General features: G+C 44.2%; 4 protein-coding genes across 10 annotated transcripts; 1 reads left to right on the forward strand and 3 right to left on the reverse strand.

Annotated features, from left to right (window-relative positions):
- Positions 1–4,585: 4,585 nt before the first annotated feature.
- LOC144713726 (SAP domain-containing protein) lies at positions 4,586–8,564 on the reverse strand. 7 transcript variants are annotated; one of them, XR_013584133.1, is made up of 11 exons: positions 8,158–8,564; positions 7,632–7,732; positions 7,327–7,441; positions 7,070–7,131; positions 6,945–6,987; positions 6,786–6,861; positions 6,606–6,704; positions 5,921–6,027; positions 5,382–5,829; positions 5,209–5,272; positions 4,586–4,765 (listed from the first exon to the last, which is right to left on the reverse strand). XR_013584133.1 is itself a non-coding variant. In XM_078588396.1 (11 exons), the coding sequence occupies exons 1-9, from the start codon at positions 8,313–8,315 to the stop codon at positions 5,391–5,393; spliced, it is 1,200 nt and encodes a 399-aa protein (XP_078444522.1). In that variant the 5' UTR covers positions 8,316–8,564; the 3' UTR covers positions 4,586–4,765; positions 5,209–5,244; positions 5,382–5,390. The 7 variants fall into 7 exon arrangements, 6 of the variants coding, with proteins under 6 accessions (XP_078444522.1, XP_078444526.1, XP_078444523.1 ...); XM_078588396.1 differs by having other exon boundaries at positions 5,209–5,244; XM_078588400.1 differs by lacking the exon at positions 5,209–5,272 and having other exon boundaries at positions 4,587–4,759.
- A 229-nt stretch (positions 8,565–8,793) lies between these two features.
- On the forward strand, positions 8,794–12,582 carry FAB1 (fatty acid biosynthesis 1). Its single transcript, XM_078588394.1, has 13 exons — positions 8,794–9,322; positions 9,465–9,670; positions 9,768–9,971; positions 10,039–10,149; positions 10,320–10,415; positions 10,493–10,538; positions 10,634–10,713; positions 10,870–10,938; positions 11,045–11,129; positions 11,194–11,348; positions 11,430–11,510; positions 12,040–12,099; positions 12,236–12,582. The coding sequence occupies exons 1-13, from the start codon at positions 9,034–9,036 to the stop codon at positions 12,350–12,352; spliced, it is 1,599 nt and encodes a 532-aa protein (XP_078444520.1). The 5' UTR covers positions 8,794–9,033; the 3' UTR covers positions 12,353–12,582.
- Positions 12,583–12,723: 141 nt separating this feature from the next.
- Positions 12,724–18,823, reverse strand: LOC144713723 (ARM repeat superfamily protein). The gene is made up of 19 exons (XM_078588393.1): positions 18,284–18,823; positions 17,673–18,207; positions 17,330–17,590; positions 16,868–16,956; positions 16,532–16,738; positions 16,279–16,470; positions 15,992–16,204; positions 15,529–15,689; positions 15,333–15,426; positions 15,179–15,235; positions 14,961–15,095; positions 14,814–14,885; positions 14,599–14,712; positions 14,305–14,466; positions 14,088–14,216; positions 13,869–13,970; positions 13,713–13,783; positions 13,480–13,599; positions 12,724–13,399 (listed from the first exon to the last, which is right to left on the reverse strand). The coding sequence occupies exons 1-19, from the start codon at positions 18,782–18,784 to the stop codon at positions 12,805–12,807; spliced, it is 3,810 nt and encodes a 1,269-aa protein (XP_078444519.1). The 5' UTR covers positions 18,785–18,823; the 3' UTR covers positions 12,724–12,804.
- An 878-nt stretch (positions 18,824–19,701) lies between these two features.
- On the reverse strand, positions 19,702–20,291 carry LOC144713647 (pectinesterase inhibitor 3-like). Its single transcript, XM_078588299.1, has one exon. The coding sequence runs from the start codon at positions 20,289–20,291 to the stop codon at positions 19,830–19,832; it is 462 nt and encodes a 153-aa protein (XP_078444425.1). The 3' UTR covers positions 19,702–19,829.
- Positions 20,292–21,172: the final 881 nt, after the last annotated feature.

The following is a 21,172-nucleotide window of genomic DNA, read 5'->3' on the forward strand; positions in this document are numbered from 1 at the left end:
GAGGTCTTCACCATCGCCTTGGTGTGCCGGTCGTGCGGGGCACAAGTCGACTGGTTGTCGACAATGATGATGAAAGCTCCGATGACATCTCTGATGGGGTAAGAGGACACGCTCCATCACAACCCTTCAGTCCACAATAAGATTGTGCGTGAATCCACAAGCACGAAAGCATTCTGTAACAAAAAAAAAACATACAGGTTAGAAACCTGAGTTTCAACAAAAATATAGACTTAAATAATCTCCTTCAATGGTACATGGGGAGATTTTATAGGCTACAACAAGAACATGGTTGTCCATAGTAATAGTACCCATTAAAAGACACCTCAAAATATTGAGAAAAACTACTATAACAAGCTAAAAACATATAATTGACAATCTGACAAGCATGAGAAGAGATATTCTACAGATTTTGGGGCCTAAAAAATCTGTGAGAAGATATTATGTGGCTCAAAAAGATCCTGATGAAACAAAACAGAAGATATGCACCACTAACAAACTGTAAGATAGATATTCTACAGATTGTGGCAAAAGAAGAATATGTCAAAGGATTTTGTTACAGAAAAATATCGTAGAAGATTTTATCAGTAAAAAATATCTCAAAGGACTTTGTGGGTCTCTATATACTTTTCTCAAGATCCTATCAACTTCTAGAAGGATCTCCTTCTTGGGTCACCAACTGCTTATGGGTCTTAGGAAATGGGCTTCTGAGCTACATCAATTAATATTTTGTTATTTTCCATTACATAATTGGGATAAGGGTTGCATGATTGGTCAAACCCCTGAAAATTCCATATTTATATGGTTTGGAACTTGACTGAAGTCATTCCATTTGAAGAGTGAGTGATCACGCACAAATAATTGGGTTATTTCTGTGAAATTTATGCATGTTTCTACATTTAAGTAATTTTGAATGTGTGTTATCTACTTTTAAATGTTCCAACCTATTTTTTAGAGCGATTTTCTTATTTTTATGGATTTAATAAAATTGTAAGGTTTTTGATATCATATTCTTAAATAAATTAATTTTATGCTCTGGAGTATATTTTGTTTGTATTTCTCGGCCTTATTTTTAAGAAGGTACGGATTTTCACAATCAAAATTTATATTTATTGCTACTATTTTATGACTTTGTATTATTCTATAATGAATTATTAATGTATTTTTGCTTTAAAAATTTACCATGCCATGTGTCTCCATTCGATTCATTAAATAAAAATTTATTAAATGATTGGTGATTGATGACGAGGAGAGAGAATCCAAAGGTCATCAATCCAAAGGTGATTGATGGATGACTAGGACTCCTCCAACTTCAAAGCTTTATATTTGACAATCCAAAGGTCCAATGGAGCTGAAATTTTCAGAGATGCTTACTCCTCACTCCCTTCTTTCCATATGTATCTCTGATCTATAAACATAAGTGTGAATCCCTTTCAAATTTATCCTTAAACTTGCTTCCTACTCATATCGGCTAATTGAAAGATAATGAGTTTCTAAGATCCATCAAGCATGTTCTTGGTGTCCTTATGTGTTGGAATATTGCAACAAAGAAGATAGGGAGCTTACTTGCACTCACAAATTGTCATGGTCTTGACAAAACATTAGGATCTATAGAAAGTTTCATCGCCTTACATTGTTCTTTCTCAACCTTGTTGTTAGCTTATATTGATTTCACCATCACGTCTCACTATCACATCACCTCCATACACTCTCTAATCATGTCTTACTACCTTCATGTCGCAGTCTTGTCATTAACTTACTCAGCATTTACTTTATACAGCTCACTCGGTACCTCCCTCTAGCCATTCTTTGTGTTATCATCACTTCATCCTCACACTCACTCAATCTTCTCAAATCGTAATTATCACTCTCTACAAAGTACTATCACCGTCTTAATTAGAGTACTCATATCTCACTCACTCTTCTCTTCACTCGATCTTCTCTTCACTCGACTTTGTATTTTTTATGTATCTCATCTCATCAAAATAGTAGCTATTATAAGAATATTGAATCATTAACCACTGTTCCCTATGGAGACGATCCGTAGTCATCACAAGCTAAAATTACTAAGTGAGTACATGTTTATGTTTTTATTGAATAATCTAAAAAATACCAACGACAAATTACTAAGTGAGTACATGTTTATGTTTTTATTGAGATCATGTATGCGAGTTATGCAAGATACAATTATTAAAGTCACAAAATCTCCATAATGGCAATCCTTATTTTGTCTTGAAATTTATGCTCACATTAATAAAGAAGGACAACATCTTATAAATTTTCTCAAGCTTTATAAGGAGATGGATTTTTACATAAATTAAAATCTGATTTTTTCCATGCTGGAGAGTGAATAAAGATACTTCTGAATATTTCATTCACTAGCTCTAAAGACATCAGCCTACTGGAAAGGTTTCTTGGAGCTCATGGGGAGAAAAGATAATAATATGGGAATTTAGCACCCTGCAGGCTAGAACTTTCAAAGTTTGGCAGATACATGCCAAACTTTGAATTTGACATCCTACAGTCCAGATATTTTTAAACTGCCAGATCTAGGACGTGCCCGCTTACGTGGACACCGCCTGCCTGCCAGGTGGAATCCGGAGAGTCCATGTAAGACGGGATTCCACCTCGAAGCCAGGCGGTGTCCACGTCAGATACCCGATTTCTTACGGGGATCGAAGGGAGAAGGGAGAAGGGAAAGGGGAAGGGGAAAGGTGAAGGGGAAAGGCCTCCGGCGGGGAAGATTTCTGAGGCTGCCAGAGGCCTTCCCGGAGACGTCCCACACCAGGCCTCCGGAAAGGCCTCCGAGACCTGGGAGGGCCTCCGGCACCAGGCCTCCGGGGGGTCGTCTTGGGTTTAAAAGGCCGCTTGGGTTTAAAAGTTTGCAAGAAGAGGAGAACGACGAAGGCCGGTACGCACTTCTCGACCCCGCTTCGTTTTACCCCACTCCTCTTAGCGCCTTTATGGCGGGTACGCACTTCTTCTCTCACCCGAGATCGTAGAAGAACAGAGAAGAAGAAAGATGAAGACGAGAAGAGAATAGGAAAAATATTGAGGAGTGGAGAGGAGGGAAGAAGATGAGAAGGGGAGAGAAGAAGTAAGAAGAAAAGAGAAGAAGCAAAAGAGGAGAAAAAGTCAGAAGAGAAGAGACGAAGAAATAGGAAGACGGGAAAGAGAATAGGAAGAAAGATTGAGAAATGAAGAGGAGGGTAGAAGATTAGAGGAGAGCAGAAATTTAGAAGAAAAGAGAAGAAGATGAAGCGAAAAGAAAAAGAGGAGAAAAATTGAAAACAGAAGAGAAGAAGAAATGGGAAGACGAGAAGAGAATAAGAAGAAAGGTTGAGGATTGGAGAGGAGAGGATTGAGCTTTAACCGTAGGAGGCCACGCAGGCTGCCGACGGCCACCGGAGGCCTCCTTGCATGGCCTCCGGCAGCAGGCCTCCGGCAGCAGGCCTCCGGAGGCCATGCTGCCGGGAGATCACCCAGAGGTGGTCTCCGGTGGCCGCTGGAGGTCTCCCGGCGTCCTGCGTGGCCTCCGACGGCCCCCCGGACAGCCTACCTCAAAATCTGAAGAAAAAAACCTAAAAATCAAGAAAAAAACCAACCTTCGGCTCCCCATCGACCCCTATTCCGGTTAAAGCTCTTGAATCCTCGCCCGAAATCTTCGCCCGAATCCGGCAGCCTCAGAAATCTTCCCCGTCGGAGGCCTTTCCCCTTTCCCTTGCCCCTTCCCCTTTCCCTTCTCCCTTCTCCCTTCGATCCCCGTAAGAAATCGGGTATCTGACGTGGACACCGCCTGGCTTCGAGGTGGAATCCCGTCTTACATGGACTCTCCGGATTCCACCTGGCAGGCAGGCGGTGTCCACGTAAGCGGGCACGTCCTAGATCTGGCAGTTTAAAAATATCTGGACTGTAGGATGTCAAATTCAAAGTTTGGCATGTATCTGCCAAACTTTGAAAGTTCTAGCCTGCAGGGTGCTAAATTCCCTAATAATATCCATGTGTCTTTTTAAATTTGGAAGATAACCATAGAAGGAGAAAATAATGAGAAAAATATGGTACGACCAGTAAATCAACCTCACCAGCTTCTTAACCAAATTAGCCAGTAAAACTAATGGTGCATGTCATTCAGTCTATTATCCAGACGAGATTAATTGCCTATTTTTTAGTTTACTGTTGTAAATGACATCCTAAAACAAAATGAACTAGGCTGTCTAATAATTTAAATTCCTTGTAGTTGTATAATATTTATGTATTGAAATAAATATGAGCCTAAATTAATAAAGAGGTATCATAAATTGATATTTAATAGAGGTATCATAGATTGATATTTTATAGAGAGGTATCATAATTTGATATACAATAGATTTTAAGGCAAACTTAGATTCCATATTTTGAATCTCTTCTTACATAGAGCTTCTCTCACCTTTTGCACTCGACCAAATTATCTAGGAAGTATTTGGGCCAAAACCTATGATTAATGCTGAGTGTATTTTAGTAAACTACCTATGTATGTGTTTGACGAATGTTCAAAGTGGATTATAAAAGTCAACCCTCAGTCAATGATTCCACACTATTTAAGACACATTTTATGGATATCAGGAATTATGCATTCAAATATAACTGACTTTATATGGGCAAGTGAGGCCTGCGTAATTGGGATATTTACAAATCCTTAACCATTCCATATATAAAACCCCACTGAGTGGCGTCCAGGGCACAGCTGGATCAGTCTACGAGCACAACCCTCGGTTGGTCTTACCTGGCACTGTGTTTTTTGCCAATTAGAAAAAAAAAAAAAAGGAAAAAAAAAAAAACTATGCAACTCACACGCACTGGATGACGACCTTATCGTACATAAAAAAGAAAGAGCGATGTTTGATCATTGGTCAACTAAACAATTCATAGAGTTAGGCCTTGATATTTCTATGAAATGTTGATAACAAGGTCCAATGCATCTGATAAAATATTTATGTTAACCAGAAGCCGTTTGGTCAGTGGTCAATGGAGAGAGAGCATGGACGAGGCAATGAGACTAATGGATTTAAACATACATGACAATTGTATAATTCAGTGAGTATTAGATGATAATTATTCATCTAACCGGGCCATAATAATATGAATTCCATGCACATGGCTTTCGGTTACCGTTACTGGAGTAAGAACCTATTAAATACCAACCAACATGAGATAATGAAGCAAGAAACTCACTTTTTTTCCAGCAAGGAGAAGGTAAGATGAATTCCACTCCATAAAACCCAGGACAGAAAAATAGCTTAATCAGACAAAAAGAAGGATCACATTAAGGAACCCAAATAATGAAGCGTTTTTCTTCCTCCATCACAATGATCAAAGGGTTTTAAAAAAGAAAGAGCGAAACCAACCTTAAAATTTCAGCGGTAGCTCATTCCATTCTCCCTTTCCAGATGGCTAAACTTGCATGAGTTTCCATACCGGCATCTTCTCTGCAGAAAATGCAAGCAGAGCGGTTTCTGCCTCTGCGGACCAAATCCAGCTTGCAGAATCATAGGTCTATGAGCTATAATACCATCAGATCTGCCAGCTCCATGCCCACCATCATAACAACCCATCATCCTCGTGGGATTTCCATAGCATGATATCGACGGTGGATATACCCCGCCATGTGGGTATCTTCCCACTGGGGGTAAAATCGTCCGATGATGATTTATCTCTCTCTCTATCCATCTATCCCTGTTGCTGAGCTCTGGCCGAGACGGCCTTGGGATTTCAAGAAGAACTGGCGGGATGTTTTCTCTCTGATCTGATCCGACGGTTCTGGGTTTGTTTCTGGGTTCTTTAAAGGCCTGTAATCTGCATAGATCAAGCAATTGTTTCTTTTTTGGTGTTAGTGTCGCTTAAAAATTGAAGAGAGAGGCATAACTGCAAGTGGGGCTTCATCAACCTCGCTTCTTTTTCGCGGATCCTCGTCTCTCTGTTGCATCTCGCAGCGTTTCCTCTCCTGTGTTTCTCTTCGAGAACCTTCTGCCTCTTCCCTTCATCGGCCCATTCCTAATTCACAGGAAATCAGAAGAATAGATAGAGAGATAGAGTGATAATATAGATTTGACTGATAACCAGATAAAACCAAATTGACGAGTAGAAAAGAGAGAAAGATATATAGATAAGAGAGTTTTGGAAAGAGACATAGATCAATATAGAGTGACAGAGTTGGAGATAGGGAGATATATAAGTGTAGGGAGACAGTTTGAGATAGGGAGATATATAAGTGCAGAGAGACAGAGTTTGAGATGGGTAGATATATAAGTGTAGGGAGACAGTTTGAGATAGGGAGATATATAAGTGCAGAGAGACAGAGTTTGAGATGGGTAGATATATAAGTGTAGAGAGACAGAGTTTGAGATAGGGAGATATATAAGTGTAGAGAGACAGAGTTTTAGGATATATAAGTGTAGAGAGACAGATTTTGAAATAGAGCTATGGATAAATAGAGAGAGGCTGAGTTGGAGATAGAGAGATAGAGTAAAAGATGGAGAGAATGAGACACAAAGATGAAGAGAGAGAGAGAGAGAGAGAGAGAGAGAGAGAGATGAGCAGAAAATGTATGGATCTCAGGAGAGATTGCGGACCTGTCTCATCGTCTTCATTTTGTAAAGATTTCGGCCCTTGATGAGAAGTGGGTAAAGTGCAGGCAGTGGCTTCTTGCCCTTGCTCCACAACACCTCGATCTTTCCAATCCAAGGCAATGTAAATTGATGGGGTCTCTTCAAAGACATCGATAGACGGAGATAAAGAAAGAAATTAATCACCGTGAACGTGTGTTGCTGCTTTGCTGCACCATAGCTTTCCTTCACCACTCGTCCCGCGACAATCCTCGAGACGTTTCTGAAAATCCAAAGGGATCGAATAATGATCTCTTTAAATATATAGAGACTATGATATTTATTTATATATAGAGAAAATCAAACCCAGTCTGCTCGAACATGACGACATCTCCTGTACATGCATCGCCTGCTTGAAAATTGGATTAGTATTCGATTTGTTTTGGATTAAAGCGGAGCACCGATCAGAGAAAGAAGGAAACGATTCAAACCTTTGCAATTCAAATTGAAGCTGGACACTGGATACCTTTTCAAGCCCCCTCCCTCGGAGATCCTACATAATTTGAAAGAGGTCAACTTGTATTTATATCAGGTAAATGCGATAGTCCTTGGTTTGTGTTTATTCATATCAAAATTCTCGTAAAGAAAATCATTTGCGTTTTCCTCTGGAATTATATTGATTGTAGAAATAAAACATCTTTAAAGCTTAAAGAAAGCGCAATTGGAAAGGAAAGAGAGGGGGGCGTACTCTAAATATTCCTTGATGCGCGCCTGAAGAGCTGCCTTATTCCCGGACAATCTGAGAGAATATCTCCTCAAATAAACCTTGCATTCTTCTATCGTTAGCGTATTAATCTCGCCATCTGATGAGAACATAAAGATAAGTTGACAATTTCGAGAGAAAGTGATCGAAACATTATCGCTATGAAATACTATTGATCCCTTAGACGTCTAGAGATAAAAAATGAAAATGATTTTCCAAATGTCACAGAAGAAATATCATGTTAGACGCAGACTTGAATCAGTCAAGCAAGTACGAGATTGGGGAAAAACCTTTAACTTTTTTGGCCACTCTGTCAAATAAATCTATCACCAGATCGCACGTTTCCTGGTCCTCTTCCGCCAATTCTAGAGGATTCTCGGATTCAGCTTCCCTTTGATATAAGAAACAGGAAGAATAAAAATTACAAAGCCAAAGAGATCTTGGATCAGATGCACAACATTATATTAAAAAAAAGTAAACAAGATGTTTTAAATATTACGTAGAATCAACCCTCAATAAACGTAGACAAAGAGCTAGAATTTTTTCATGAAAATATATTTCATCTTCAATCCGATGGAAGGATTGTTTAAATCCAAGAATGAACAAGCAATGTTGTCTAGTCCTAGGACTACAGGAAATTGGCATATCCTCAATTCAACGAGATATGCGTCTCGACGTAGTGCCTGTTCAAAACGATCTATCAGTTACAGAACTGATTAAAAGGGGAATATTGATTATTGAACCCGGTCATCTCCCTGAAAAATTCCTACACCAGAAAGACCGAATTTCCAAGGAAAAAACCAACCAATCTCTAACCTGGTTCTACACGAACCGAGGCGCATTCTAGACAGCTTGGCGCGGGCCTCCTCGACATGATCATACGTTGGGTCCTCCTCTGAGTCGTCGCCAACACACTCGCTTTCATCAGAAACCTCCCATTCTTCCTCCGAATCTACATCAATCACGGTCTCCATCTCTCGATTTCGATCTCGATCTGGACGAGCTTACGTCGGCGAGATCGCCTGCCTCTGTCGAACGAAGGAAATTCCTTCCCCTCCCTCGACCGTTGCGAGTTCAAATGTTTAAAAAGGCGCGGGTGACCCACCGGAGGCCCACCCATCGGACGGCCAATACTCTTCCATCGGATCCAATCACATCACCAAAATCCCCGAAAAGCGGTACAGCCACCGCGATGCAGCCTTGGCCACCAATCTCCGCTTAGCTGCGGACTCCACAGTCCTCCGCGGTGACCGCACCGCGCCGCCTAGTCAGCATCCCAGGATAACGTAGCTGGCGCTCCCCACCGACGTGTTCACCTCCCATTGGCGCTGACGTGTCCATCCCGGCGGAGACGCCGCCGCTCTCTCTCTCTCTCTCCCTACATCACCATCTCTTCTTCTTCTTCCTCGTCTTCTTCTTAATCTTGTTCTTCGTGTTCTTGGCGTTCTTCGAGTTCGTCGTCGTGTTCTTCGTCGCGTTGCCGAGGATGAGTTCAATCGTTTTGTAGGTTGTGGAGAGATTTGACTGGGAGAGGGCGGGCAGTACCGATTATACCCCCCGCGAATATCTATCTCTCGATCTATCTATCAATCTATCATCTCTCGTTTGTAGATTGGGCGGCGGTGTTCGATCCATCGCCGGCGACGGAGGACGAGCAATCTCTTCCTGCGGAGATCGATCTCGGAAGGGCGAATGGCGGTGGCCTCCCCGCTCTGCACTTGGCTGGTGGCGGCCTGCATGTCCGTCGCCTGCGACAAGGAGCGCCCTCTAGGGCCCGCCGCTGGAGGATTTCCAGCGAGCTCCCGCCGGCTCAGCCGCTGGGCGCGGCGGAGTAGAGTGGCGCTGGCCGGCGGCGGCGGCGGCGGCGATCTCTCCTCCGGCCTGATCTCCGCCTTCTGCGGATCGCGCGGGATTCAATGCCTGATTAGTCCTTACGGGGAAAATCTGCGGCGCCGCTTGAATCGACGCCTCGCCGCTGCCGGTAATTTTTCGGCTCGATCTTCGATTTCGAGCTGGGATTTGAGTTGCATGCGTGCATGCGAGCTTTGGTTTGGTTTTTGAGCTTGATTTGACGAGATTGGACTGAAATGTTGGGTGGTTTTTGGGGGTTTTTTTGGCCGCAGGGGAAGTGATGGCGGTGGCTGTTCAACCGGCGAAAGAATCGTCGGAAAGGAAGAGAGTTCCCCAGAAACAGCGTAGAGTTGTGGTGACGGGGATGGGGGTCGTCACTCCGCTAGGGCATGATGCAGACTCGTTCTACGAGAATCTTCTGCAAGGGGTTAGCGGGATTAGCGAAATCGAGAGATTCGATTGTGCCAACTTCCCAACAGTATGATGATTCCATTAAACAGATGTGTTGATGATGATGATTATTTGGGGGGAAAAAAAAATTTGTTTGATATTTTTGGGCGATTTGTTTGCTGTAGAGGATTGCGGGGGAGATCAAATCTTTCTCCACCGAAGGATGGGTCGCTCCAAAGCTTTCCAAGAGAATGGATAAGTTCATGCTCTACTTGCTCGTCGCTGGGAAGAAAGCGTTGGCAGATGGTGGGATGACGAAGGAAGTGCTGGATGAATTGGACAAGGCGAAATGCGGAGTGCTGATTGGCTCCGCCATGGGAGGAATGAAGGTACACTTTTGTATCTTTGTTTTCATCGAAAGAAATAACAATTTTGAATGACTAAGTGAAATTGCAGGTTTTCAATGATGCGATTGAAGCATTGAGAATCTCATATAAGAAGATGAACCCGTTCTGCGTGCCTTTTGCTACTACGAACATGGGATCCGCGATGCTAGCCATGGATCTAGTGAGTAACATTCTTGGAGACAACTTTGGCTCTAATAGAGCTAAATAATTTGGAAAGCCAATGATCAAATTAAAACTCATCCGACCGAAGAATTCGAATCTGGAGATGAATCAGAAGATTAGAGTTTAATAAATTTTTATGGGCGTGTGAAGAATGAATTTTAATTTCAGGGCTGGATGGGTCCAAACTACTCTATCTCCACTGCTTGCGCCACAAGCAACTTTTGTATTCTGAATGCTGCGAATCATATTATACGAGGGGAAGCAGTGAGTTTCACCAGCTTCGTGTTTAAATTAATCTCTCTATCAACGGATCGTGATTATAATTTGATCTAAAATTTCAGGATGTCATGCTGTGTGGTGGATCGGATGCTGCGATAATCCCTATTGGTAATCCAAGTTTCCAAATCCTTAATTGCTATCCATCGACTTAGAAATCTATTTGACAAATTTTTGTTCTCTTCTTTTGCGCAATGCAATCTCAGGTTTGGGGGGTTTTGTGGCCTGTAGGGCTCTTTCACAGAGGAACAAAGATCCTACCAAAGCTTCACGTCCCTGGGATGCGGTATGGGTTCATTTAAATCCTATATACCCTAGTTTTCTACATGTTTTGATGATATTTTCTGATTTTAACAGTCCAATCACGCGTTGTTTTTACTTTCTCTAAAAAAAATATATTGTTTAAGGAAATCATGACGGTGTCGATAATCAAATTCTGTAGGGACGGGATGGTTTCGTCATGGGGGAAGGAGCTGGAGTTCTTCTGTTGGAAGATCTAGAGCATGCAAAGGTTTATTTTAATTATTTTCATTTTTTTAAACCTTGCAAAGGTTCTCCAGCCGTGTTTACCTCAGACGTCAATTTTTAAAGAAACTCGTACCTTCTACTTTCTGCAGAGAAGGGGCGCAACAATTTATGCTGAATTTCTTGGGGGCAGTTTTTCGTGCGACGCTTACCACATGACTGAGCCCCATCCTGATGGTAAATACAACTTCTAATTTCAGATAAAAAAATAATTTTTTTGCTGATTTTTTGGGTCTATCAGGAACTGGCATCGCCATCTGCATCGAGAAGGCTCTATCTCAATCGGGGATCGCTAGAGAAGAAGTTAATTACGTAAACGCACATGCTACTTCTACGCCATCAGGCGATCTAAAAGAGTATCAGGCTCTAGTTCGCTGTTTTGGAAATAATCCCGAGGTAATTGCGCCTCAACTGCGAGATAGATCTAGGGTTCATGTTATAATATTCATGCGCCGAAATTCCCTGCTGACTCTGCAGCTGAGAGTCAATTCAACAAAATCAATGATCGGCCATCTGTTGGGGGCGGCGGGGGCTGTAGAAGCGGTTGCTACGATACAGGTTAGAGAATAATGGGAAAAGGATCACTTTTAATAAATAATTTTAGAATTCAAAAGTTCACTATCCATAAATCGCAGTCATGGCAGATTGAAACTCCTAGCGCTGTGATTTTTGTTTACCTCTCCGTAAAAAAAAGATATTCCTTCATCTATTCTGATTGTTTGGACCTACGACTTGGATCCTTGTAATCTGACGAAATATGCCGCGCGATTCAGTTCTCGAAACAATTAAAACAGCTTTCGAGTTAATTTCCCATCAGATAATCTCATGCTAATCTTAATCCATCGATAGCAGCGGATTTAGGCCTAAAATTAGGAATCTATTTGATTTATTTGTCAAATAGAGTCTCAGATTCTAATTTGACTAGATGATTTCTACTATTGATTTAGTCACAGCTTCTTTTAGGTAAAAACGGTGCAACTCGATCAGAGTATAGCTATGGCTATTCAAACATAACGATGATATGATTTCGTACCTTTTTCTTCATCTGATGGCACTCTCAAGAAGATGTTTTTTCTCTCTTGTCCAGGCAATAAGGACCGGGCTGGTCCATCCGAACATCAATCTGGAGAATCCTGAACAAGGCGTGGTACGATTTCTTTCCCCTGACATTTTTTCGTTGAATTGGATTCCCTCAACCCATTGAAGAAAAACTCAGAATATTTCATGGGTTAGGCTTTCTTTCTCTAGAAAATTTAAACTCCTGTGACTTACCATAACCCCAGGACACAAGCCATCTGGTGGGATCGAAGATGGAGAGGTTGGACGTGAAGGTTGCTCTATCCAACTCCTTCGGCTTCGGCGGCCACAACTCCTCCATCCTGTTTGCTCCTTACAAGTGACAAAGGAAGAGAGAGAGATAGGGAGAGAGAGAGAGAGAGATGAACATGATGAAGGGGAGGAGGAAGGGGAGCAGAAGATGGGTTCTAATCCGAGGCCACGAAATTTTTGTTTGTGGGTGTGGTTGAGGTTGACGAAGAAGGCGTTCCCATGGTTTTCCCCTGACAGAACCTCTCCTCATCTTGTAGATTTGGTTTAATATAGCCTGCCATAAAACCCTATCATTATCATCTCTCTCTCCTCCCATCTCCCCATTTCTCTACCCGGTTGGCAGCAACGGCGGTGCATCCTGTCTTTTTCTGCAGGCACTTACCGTGGCCCATACCAACTGTGCCGCTCACCAACTATAGAGAGAGAGTTAGATAGAGAGAGATTGCAGTGATAATTAAAATCAATATATATTTTGATAAAAAAGATATAATTGGAGAAAGAATGTAAATTATGGGACAAAGAACTAGTGCTTCTTGTGGCGATGGCGCTGCTGGGCTTTGGCTTTCACCATGGCCAACCTCTGGGCTCTGGGCAAGGTCAACCCTCTGGCGGTCGCGGCACTGCCCCCGCCGCTCGTCCTCGTCATGACCTTCGCCATTCCCTTTCGCGCTGCCGCCTTCAACTCGGCCCGTCTGTTCAGCAGCTTCCTGTCCAATGGCCAGTAAGCATACGGCTCCAGCTTGTCCTTCAACTTCATGTCTCCCTTCCCCTTCTTGCTGCTGTACTCTGCTCCTGCATAGGCCCAACCGGCGTCCCTCATCTTCTGCCGCTTCGGCCGCCTGCTCTCCCCCGAGACTGACCGGCTACCGCCCATTTCCGCCACCGCTTCGTCTATCCTAGCAACGTGTCGCTTCTCTTCCACCGCCAACCGCAGGTCCTCGTCGCGCACAACCAGCCGCCCGTCGGCGGCGATCTCGGCTGGTTCGTCCTCCTGCACCGCCTTCCTCTTCCGCCCGTCCAGGAAGAGACTGGACCGGGTTCTCTGCCGGTCCAGCAAGTCAAGCTGGTCCAGCAGCTCCTCCGATAACATCTTCCGTCCCGCCGTTCGCCGAGTCAACCTGAGAAAAAGTCCAAAAGAAATTGTCAACACACCCAGGTCAACGCATGAGAAAAGAACTGTCGTTAAGACTTAGCCCACCTGGATGCCGACGAAGCTTTAGAATTGCCCTTTGACTTTCTGCCCGAGACTGCGCTGGCCGAGCCGTTCTCGCTGTCCCCAAAGGTAGAGAATATGCGGGTGTGGTTCCACTTGCTGTGTCTGCGTATTTTTTGAAAGTCAACACGTTGACCCAAGTATTCTCACTTGAACATATTTATAACTTCAATAATTTCTCGATTATGTAGTTCTTGAAAGATTAGGAAAGGAAATACCTGGAGGAAGTGGCCTTGGAGTAAACAGACCCCGTCTCAGATTTACCTTTCCGCTCTTTGCGCTCAGAAATCTGGGATTATAAGTTCAACAAATATGTAAATATAGAAATCAAACTAAGAACATGATTAACTTTTAAGTTGACGGACAGCACCCACCTTCCTTATGTTTGTGAGCAACTTCATATGGTCCTCGGGCATTACCGCTCTCACTGCATCAAGACCGCATTTCTTCACCAACATGTCTATCAAGTTCTTCACCTAACAGAGAACGAAGGCGCCCACAAGTCAGACATAATACAACAAATCCTTCTTCAAAAGAGAAACCTAACAACAAATCATCGAACGACGAAGAAGATTCATGCGTTGACTTAATACCTTGGATTTAAAGTGTTTCTTGGTGCCGTCTCGCCAGCTCAGTAATCCCCCAATGATGCCACTCAAATGCGATTGCAACCCACTAGATTGTGATTTAGCAACTAGCACTTTCAGGAACCCTAAATTCGCCTGTCCATTTTCATAAGCATCATTAGACATCGCACGACTTTTTTGATTTAGAGAAAAGGCTTTTTAGACAAAACGGGATTATTGATACCTTGGTAATTTCACGGTTCTCTCTCTGCATCAGGAGAAAGGCGGATGGGAGAAGGCTGTAAGCAGAGCTGATAAGATCTGAAAACTCGTAGGACAAGCGAGCCAGCCCTTTAATTGCAGCGCTGACCATGTGAGGAGTTTCCCCAGCCAGCCCTCCCGCGATCTGGAGAGCAAAAAGTCAAAATGAAGGGTTGATTGAACTTGATTGACAAAATATAATAGCAATATTTATATTTATAAGACTGGCAGAACATCCGAGAACATGAAATGAAATTCATAAATCAAGAATGAATACCATGTTGAAAAATTGTAAGAGGTGCTCTTTCTTGCCGCCTTGTTCTTCATCTCCACAGGAACGACCAATCTCAACCAGCAGTTCGTACGCGCGGTTTCTGGTTTTCTTGTTTGCCTGTATTTTTTTCATGAATACCACAACTGAGATATTTTACATAAAGGGACCAAAGTTCCAATGGAAATATAGGGACCAACGAAAATAATATAAACCAGCACCTCTTTCAAAGCCAGAATTATTTCAGTGAGATAACTGCTAATTATATTCTGCTTCTCACCACCAACTGAGTCCTGAATCAGGGGAAAAATCACACTTTAATAAAACCTATCAGTAAAATCAAGGGATAACTCAATATTATTTTTTACCTTTGACATATGGAGAATTAAAAAGTATAAGCATTCGAGCCTGTAACGCTTCGCTGAGAAATGGCAGTATGGAAGCTCCTCTATCATCAACCCAAGAAGCCCATTGATCTCGCTTGAAAGAAATTCCTCTCGCTCCTAAAAGATGAAGAACTTGGTGAAACGTCCTATAACACGGAGAGGTGAATGGAAAACTTGACGGCCGGTACAAAAAATTTCACCTTGAGGATGATGGAGAGAATTTTGTAGGTCTTCTTCTGGATCAAACCTTCGGCATCCTGTCCAAGCAATGAAAAGGATGTGTTCCTTAAGTTAGAGACAACGGAAACCTAAGGACACCAATTAATTATATTTAATAATTGTCAGAAAACACACCCTGAATCCCGGTTTTATGGCTTCAAAAAAGATTTTAACATCATTGATATCTAACCCTGGTAGAAGCGAGACAGCGGAATCCAGAATAAGAGCCCTATGAATATTGAAAAAATAAGTTAGTGTATTAAATGGCACGCTACACCTTTTCATCGCATTGCAAAGCCCACGTATCCAAAGAACAGAAGCAGGTACCGACCTTTTCATTAAGCTCGAGTTTTCATCAGTATAACTCATAGAATTACTATGATCCGGATTGTTTGCCTCTTTCATTACCTTCGATAGTGTGAGCAACTTACGGCCAAAAATGTTTTTCACCAACCTTTTTTCTGATATGGACGCGATTTCGTGGATAGTAGACTGCGAGATTACAACAAAAAATATTAGATGCTTTCAAGGACTTTCCTTGGTCCGGGCCCAAAGTGCCCTTAAAAGGCACTATTACTTGAGCCCATCTCCTGATGGCCACATTTACAATCAAAGAAACATAGAGGTAACACAGAGGAAAACATAATGGAGAAGGGCATGAAGTTCTCTCACAATTATCAACATCAACACAGCCATATTTAAGGGAAATCAGCTCTGTCGTGAGCAATGCCAGAAATAGGTTTCGGTGCCAAAGTCTAAAGGTTCCAGAAAATCTATACGTTAAGCCACATTACCTTCAGACATCCACCGTTGTCCTTCAAGTCTTTGAAAAGAATCTCGAACAGTACTGACAGAAAATTAGAAGAACATTGACGCATTGCTTTTAAGTTTTCTTCGCCAAGATCCGAAGTGTAACAAGTTCTAGCTTTCTGCTCAAAACTATTCGTATCATCCTCATTTGAATTCAAATTTCCACTTATCGCGGCTTTATTTTGCTGAACTAGGATCTGCACAAAAACAGTTAACGACAAATATTAATAGGAAGCATGATTTAACCGGTAAAAATGACAAAAATACAAACCTGTAAACTCGAGCAAATAATCCCACGCAGCTCTGGTTCCTCTTTAAGGGTCTCGCACAACAACTTTTGAAAACCTTCAAAGCTGGAAGAAGTATCAACAGGGTAGTTGCAGAAGGCAGGCAACAATGACCAGAGAGAATAAACAAGAGCTTCAGTGTTCCTGGCCCCAACAATCAATCCGTCCCGCTCCAGCTGCAACAAATTAAAATTTTGACACGCCACTCAATTAAAAAAAAGGCAAAGCTAAAAGTACCGTAAGAGATTTCTGTTTCAGGCGCCGTATTAGGGGAATAATGGCCCTTTTGAAGAAACTAAGACTGGCGCCAACAATGTAGTGCTTCAATATGGGAAGTAGCCATGCGTTACTCTGTGATGTGTCTTCGTCCAAATTGAGAGGCAAGATTTTCAGGAAGAGCTCAGGACCGAGAGCACCAACTGCCGCTCCAAGACATACATGAAGCTTCCAAAATGAAGTGCTCACGTCAGAAAGATGAGCACATAATTGGACAGGACTAGAAACCATGTTCTTTTACTTATTTTCATTCGGGAAACCTTATAACTGTTGAGAGTCCCTCCTGAGTGAAAATACCTGCTTTCTGTGAGCAAGAACTTCATCCGATAGCTTTTGCATTTCCCCGAGGTTTTTAATAGCTCTGGACATCATATAGGCGGATTTACCTGAGTTTGAAAGATACGAGAATTTTAGCAGGCGAATCAGAAACAATGATGAAGTGGCACAGCCATTGGCAAATTAGATGAATCAGACGAATCAGCCAATGGAGAACAGCGGAACAGCAGGAGGACCATCGAAAAGAAAATTTCTTATAATCCCATGCAGTGAGTGAGGCAGGACAGCAATGAGAGAGGTAGGATTAATAGTTAAGTTAACATGATCCCACGCAGCCCTTAAACAAATGTTAAGTCTCTCATAAAAAAATATTAAAAAGACTAAGAAAGAAAAGAGGGAAACAGCAATAAAACTAAAATAAAAATAAAGAGAAAATTAGAGTTAAAAAAGAAATATATACAAAAATAGAAAAAGGGAACGCACCCAGTCTCTCAAACATGCAAGAGAGGATCTGAAACGACATGTCCCACACTTCGCCGTACTGATAACCAAGCAGACTCTCAAGTGTGACGCAAATCTTCTCAATGGCCGTTGGACCAGACTTCCTCTCTCCAGGAGCCTCTGTCTGACTGATCTGGTCAACCCCTTGCTTAATTAACGCATCATCAACACAGGTGCTAATCAGACTTTTCAGGGACTCTGTCGCAGCAAAAACAGCCTCTCCATGCCCCCGCGCCAATATCCCTGTAAAGAAACTCAAAACATGAGCAATTTCCAGTCTAAGAAGCAGAATCCAAAGGATGAAATGTTAACAACATAACCTAACCTCCTAAGGCGTTTACTATAAGCGGAAGCTTAACAATGCAAGTTTGTCGATTAAGCCCATAAATCTTCTTAGTGCCAGCAGACAACAATCGGGCAGTCGAGGCCATAGAATCTGAAGAGTAATCCTTGTCTAATGCAGCAGTAGCCAATAAGCAAATCAGCTCCATGAATACTTCAGGAGCAACTTCAAGAGCCATATCCAAACAAAGGGCTTGCAAGATATCCATGATATTCCGGGTTACAATAGAGTGCTGCAGCTCTAGTAGCGGTTTGAAGTAGCCCAGAATCTTGCTCCTGTGTTTACTGATCATAAAAGGAAGACAATATTGCAATGCGTTGAGCATATAAACAATGTTCCAGCCGTTTCCTCCTGCTCTCCCTTCAACTGAAGTTACACTTGCGGTGTCAGAACCCGCCGCTAGAAGAAGAAACCTTTCAAACATAGCCTTAATGTCCTCGCTCGCCGATGCCAAAGTTGGGGACCCTCGTAAACTTTGGAGAATATCCCGAATGCATAAATAAGACATCTTTCTGACCTGCGCGGCACAAAAACCCAAAAATCAAACCCAACGAAACGGAAATTTCACCAGTCGAAGACTCCAAAATCCTCACCGCTGGTCGACTGTCTGTCACGTAATCCAGAGTAATTTTATACAAAGGAGAAGCACCGGGCCAATTATCCTTTCCACCGACAACGATAACAGGCTGAACACAACGCAGACAACCTTCCAACTCGCCCTCCGTCAACTCTCCAGACATTAAAACCCTTCCCAGGGACTCCATCACGGCGCCAGCCCGACTCCTCAGCGCATTACGAGGCACTCTCTGGAGAACTTCGAAGAGGAAGAAGACGAGCGCCGAAACAACCCGATCGGCGCCACAGGAAGGGTTTCTGGATAACCTGTCGAGGGCACCGATGGTGGCGCCAAAGTAGGTGATTGGAGATCGAGGAAATCCCTGTTCTTCAAGCTCCTGCGCCATCGCCCCCACCATAGCACAGACGCGGCGATGCTCCTCCTCGTGAGAATTCTCAAGGCGGGCGATCACCAACGCGCCGACATCGTCCTCTTGGAAAATTCCTCCATGCTCCACCTCCAATTCCACCCCTTCCATGGCGACGAACTAACGAGAAGACTACGATAAACCAGCCGACTAGGGTTTATCATTTGAGGAGGAGCCTTGTCTTATTAGGCTTTTATTGGGCCCATATTTCGAATAAGGTTATTTGGGCTTTTATTGGGTCCAAATTCAGGCCCATTGTATAGGGTTTGACAGTCCCGGTTCTGATCCGTTCTTGTTTAGTCCCGGTCCAGCCCGGTTCCAGCCTGGTTAGGTTGACTTGTCAATCTCGAAGTGAAAGTAGAAAATTTATGTTGATAGTAAAGTTGAATACCATTTACATCAAATGGGTGCCCGCAGATGGTCAAATATATTATGTCTACGCTGAGCTTAATAGAAACCTCTCTGTCAAGTTGGATTTTATATTTTAGAATTGTGTAAAAACTATTAAGTAAATATTAAATAATATATTTCCGGTTCCGGTTCCGGTCCTGTTTGACCCTTGGACCTTAACCTGTTTGACAAACCGGTCCACCCTCAAATGGAGGACCTAGGGTTCCGGTTTGGTCCGATCAAACCGGTCCTCGGTCCTAAATGTCCAACCCGATAAGTAAGTATCAACAACAAGTCAGATTATTATTGGGCTATTATTCGGTCTAATTTAGGCACGTGTTCAAACAGGTATCAATAAGACAGAGAATTATTGGGCCAAAATATCGACATTATTGTAATTGGACGCGCCGGTTAATGAAGCTTTTATTGGTTCGAATTTCAGGTCCATTTTACGAATAAGACAAGGCAAGAGTATTATTGGGCTATTATTGGGTCTAATTTTAGGCCCACGTTCAAATAGGTATCAACAAGACAGAGAATTATTGCGCCAAAATATCGATATTATTGTAATTAGACGAGCCGGTTGATGAGGCTTTAATTGGGTCCAATTTCAGGTCCATGTCACGAATAAGTAAATATTAACAAGACAGGGTATTGTTGAGCTTTTATTGGGCCTAATTTCAGGCCCACGTTTCGAATAAGTATCAACAGGAAAGAGTATTGTTGGGCATTCATTGGGCCCGAGTATCAACAATTACGGGAATTATTAGACGAGCCGGTTGATGAGGAGCAGGGCGGAGCTGGTGGCGCGCGAGGCACCGGAAACTCGCCTAACGACTTCCGCGCGGGCTTCAGGGGAGGTCCCCGCCTTCACCTCGTTAAGCCCCTGGAGACACGTGTCCTGGTTGGTCAGCGCCGCGCTGGCCCACGTTAAGGCGTTGTCCACCCGCCAGGCCACGTCCTCCCCGCGCAGCCCACGTAGCTGCGCCGCCGCGTTCTCCAGCAGCTCCGCCGCCTCCCCCAGCAGCCCTTTGCAGTCCTTGAGCGCCCCCGCCTCCCCCCGCGCCTCCCGTAGCAGCCCCGCCACGTACGCGGCGGCGCCGCCGGTCAGCTCCGCCGCCGCGCTGGCGGCGCTCCTCGCTTCTCGGACCCCCGGCGCCGCCGCCGCCGCCAACACCACCGACAACAACAAGAAGAGAGCCGAGATTGGCTGCCTTGGCGCCGCCATTTCTGGTTCTCTCTTAGTCTGATTCGGATTATATATATAAGTTCGGGGGGGGTTAGTTGGCCGCTGCATGTGGGCTGTCGCGCCTACGGATAAACACAGATTTGGGCCGTGTTTGACCCGCTAACTGTGTTTTAAGCCGTGCTAATTCCTCTCACTAAGCGCGCTAATCCCTCTCTCTCACGTTTGTGACTTGCGCGGCGAAAACACCACACGTGGGACAAGACTGGGCCGCCGCCGGAGGACGAGCCCCGCACGCCGCTCCTTAATGGGCCCGCTCAGGCCCACAAAGCCATTTAAGTCGCGAATATTCCAGCGGAGAATAATACCGTTTCGATTCCAAGAGTCGGGAGTCTGTACAAGAGCGATCAACGGTCAGGATTGGCGGCGCCGGTCGTCGTCCCAGGGCCGCACCACGTTGCCGGTCAGCGCCGCCAGGTCCTGGTGGCGGTACCAGCCGAGGTCACGGTCGTAGAGGACGACGCAGGCGGACGCCGGAGGGACGCACCAGGGCCGTCCCGGCTCGGTCTCGTCGCTCTTCCGGAGCCAGGAGGCGTCATCGGCCTTGAAGAGGGTCCCCTTCGTTTTGAAGCAGCGGACGCGGGTCTCGTCGTCAGGGGCGGGGGACGAGGGGGAGACGGGACGGGAGGGGGGAGGCGGGGACGGCGGGGCCGGACGCGGGGGGGGTGGGCAAGCGGCGGGGGAGGTGAAGTTGAAGGGGAGGGCGAGGCGGAGGAAGAAGGCGGCGGCGGCGGCGGCGGCGGCGGCGACGGCGGCGAGGAAGGTGCCGAGAGAGCCGGCGACTGAGGAGGAGTGGCCGAGGAGGAGCGCCTCCAGTGACTGCTCTGGGTGTAATCTGAGATCCATGGTAGTTGGGGCTGGCT

Source organism: Wolffia australiana, chromosome 16, assembly GCF_029677425.1.
Source record: "Wolffia australiana isolate 7733 chromosome 16, ASM2967742v1".
Lineage (NCBI taxonomy): Eukaryota > Viridiplantae > Streptophyta > Magnoliopsida > Alismatales > Araceae > Wolffia > Wolffia australiana.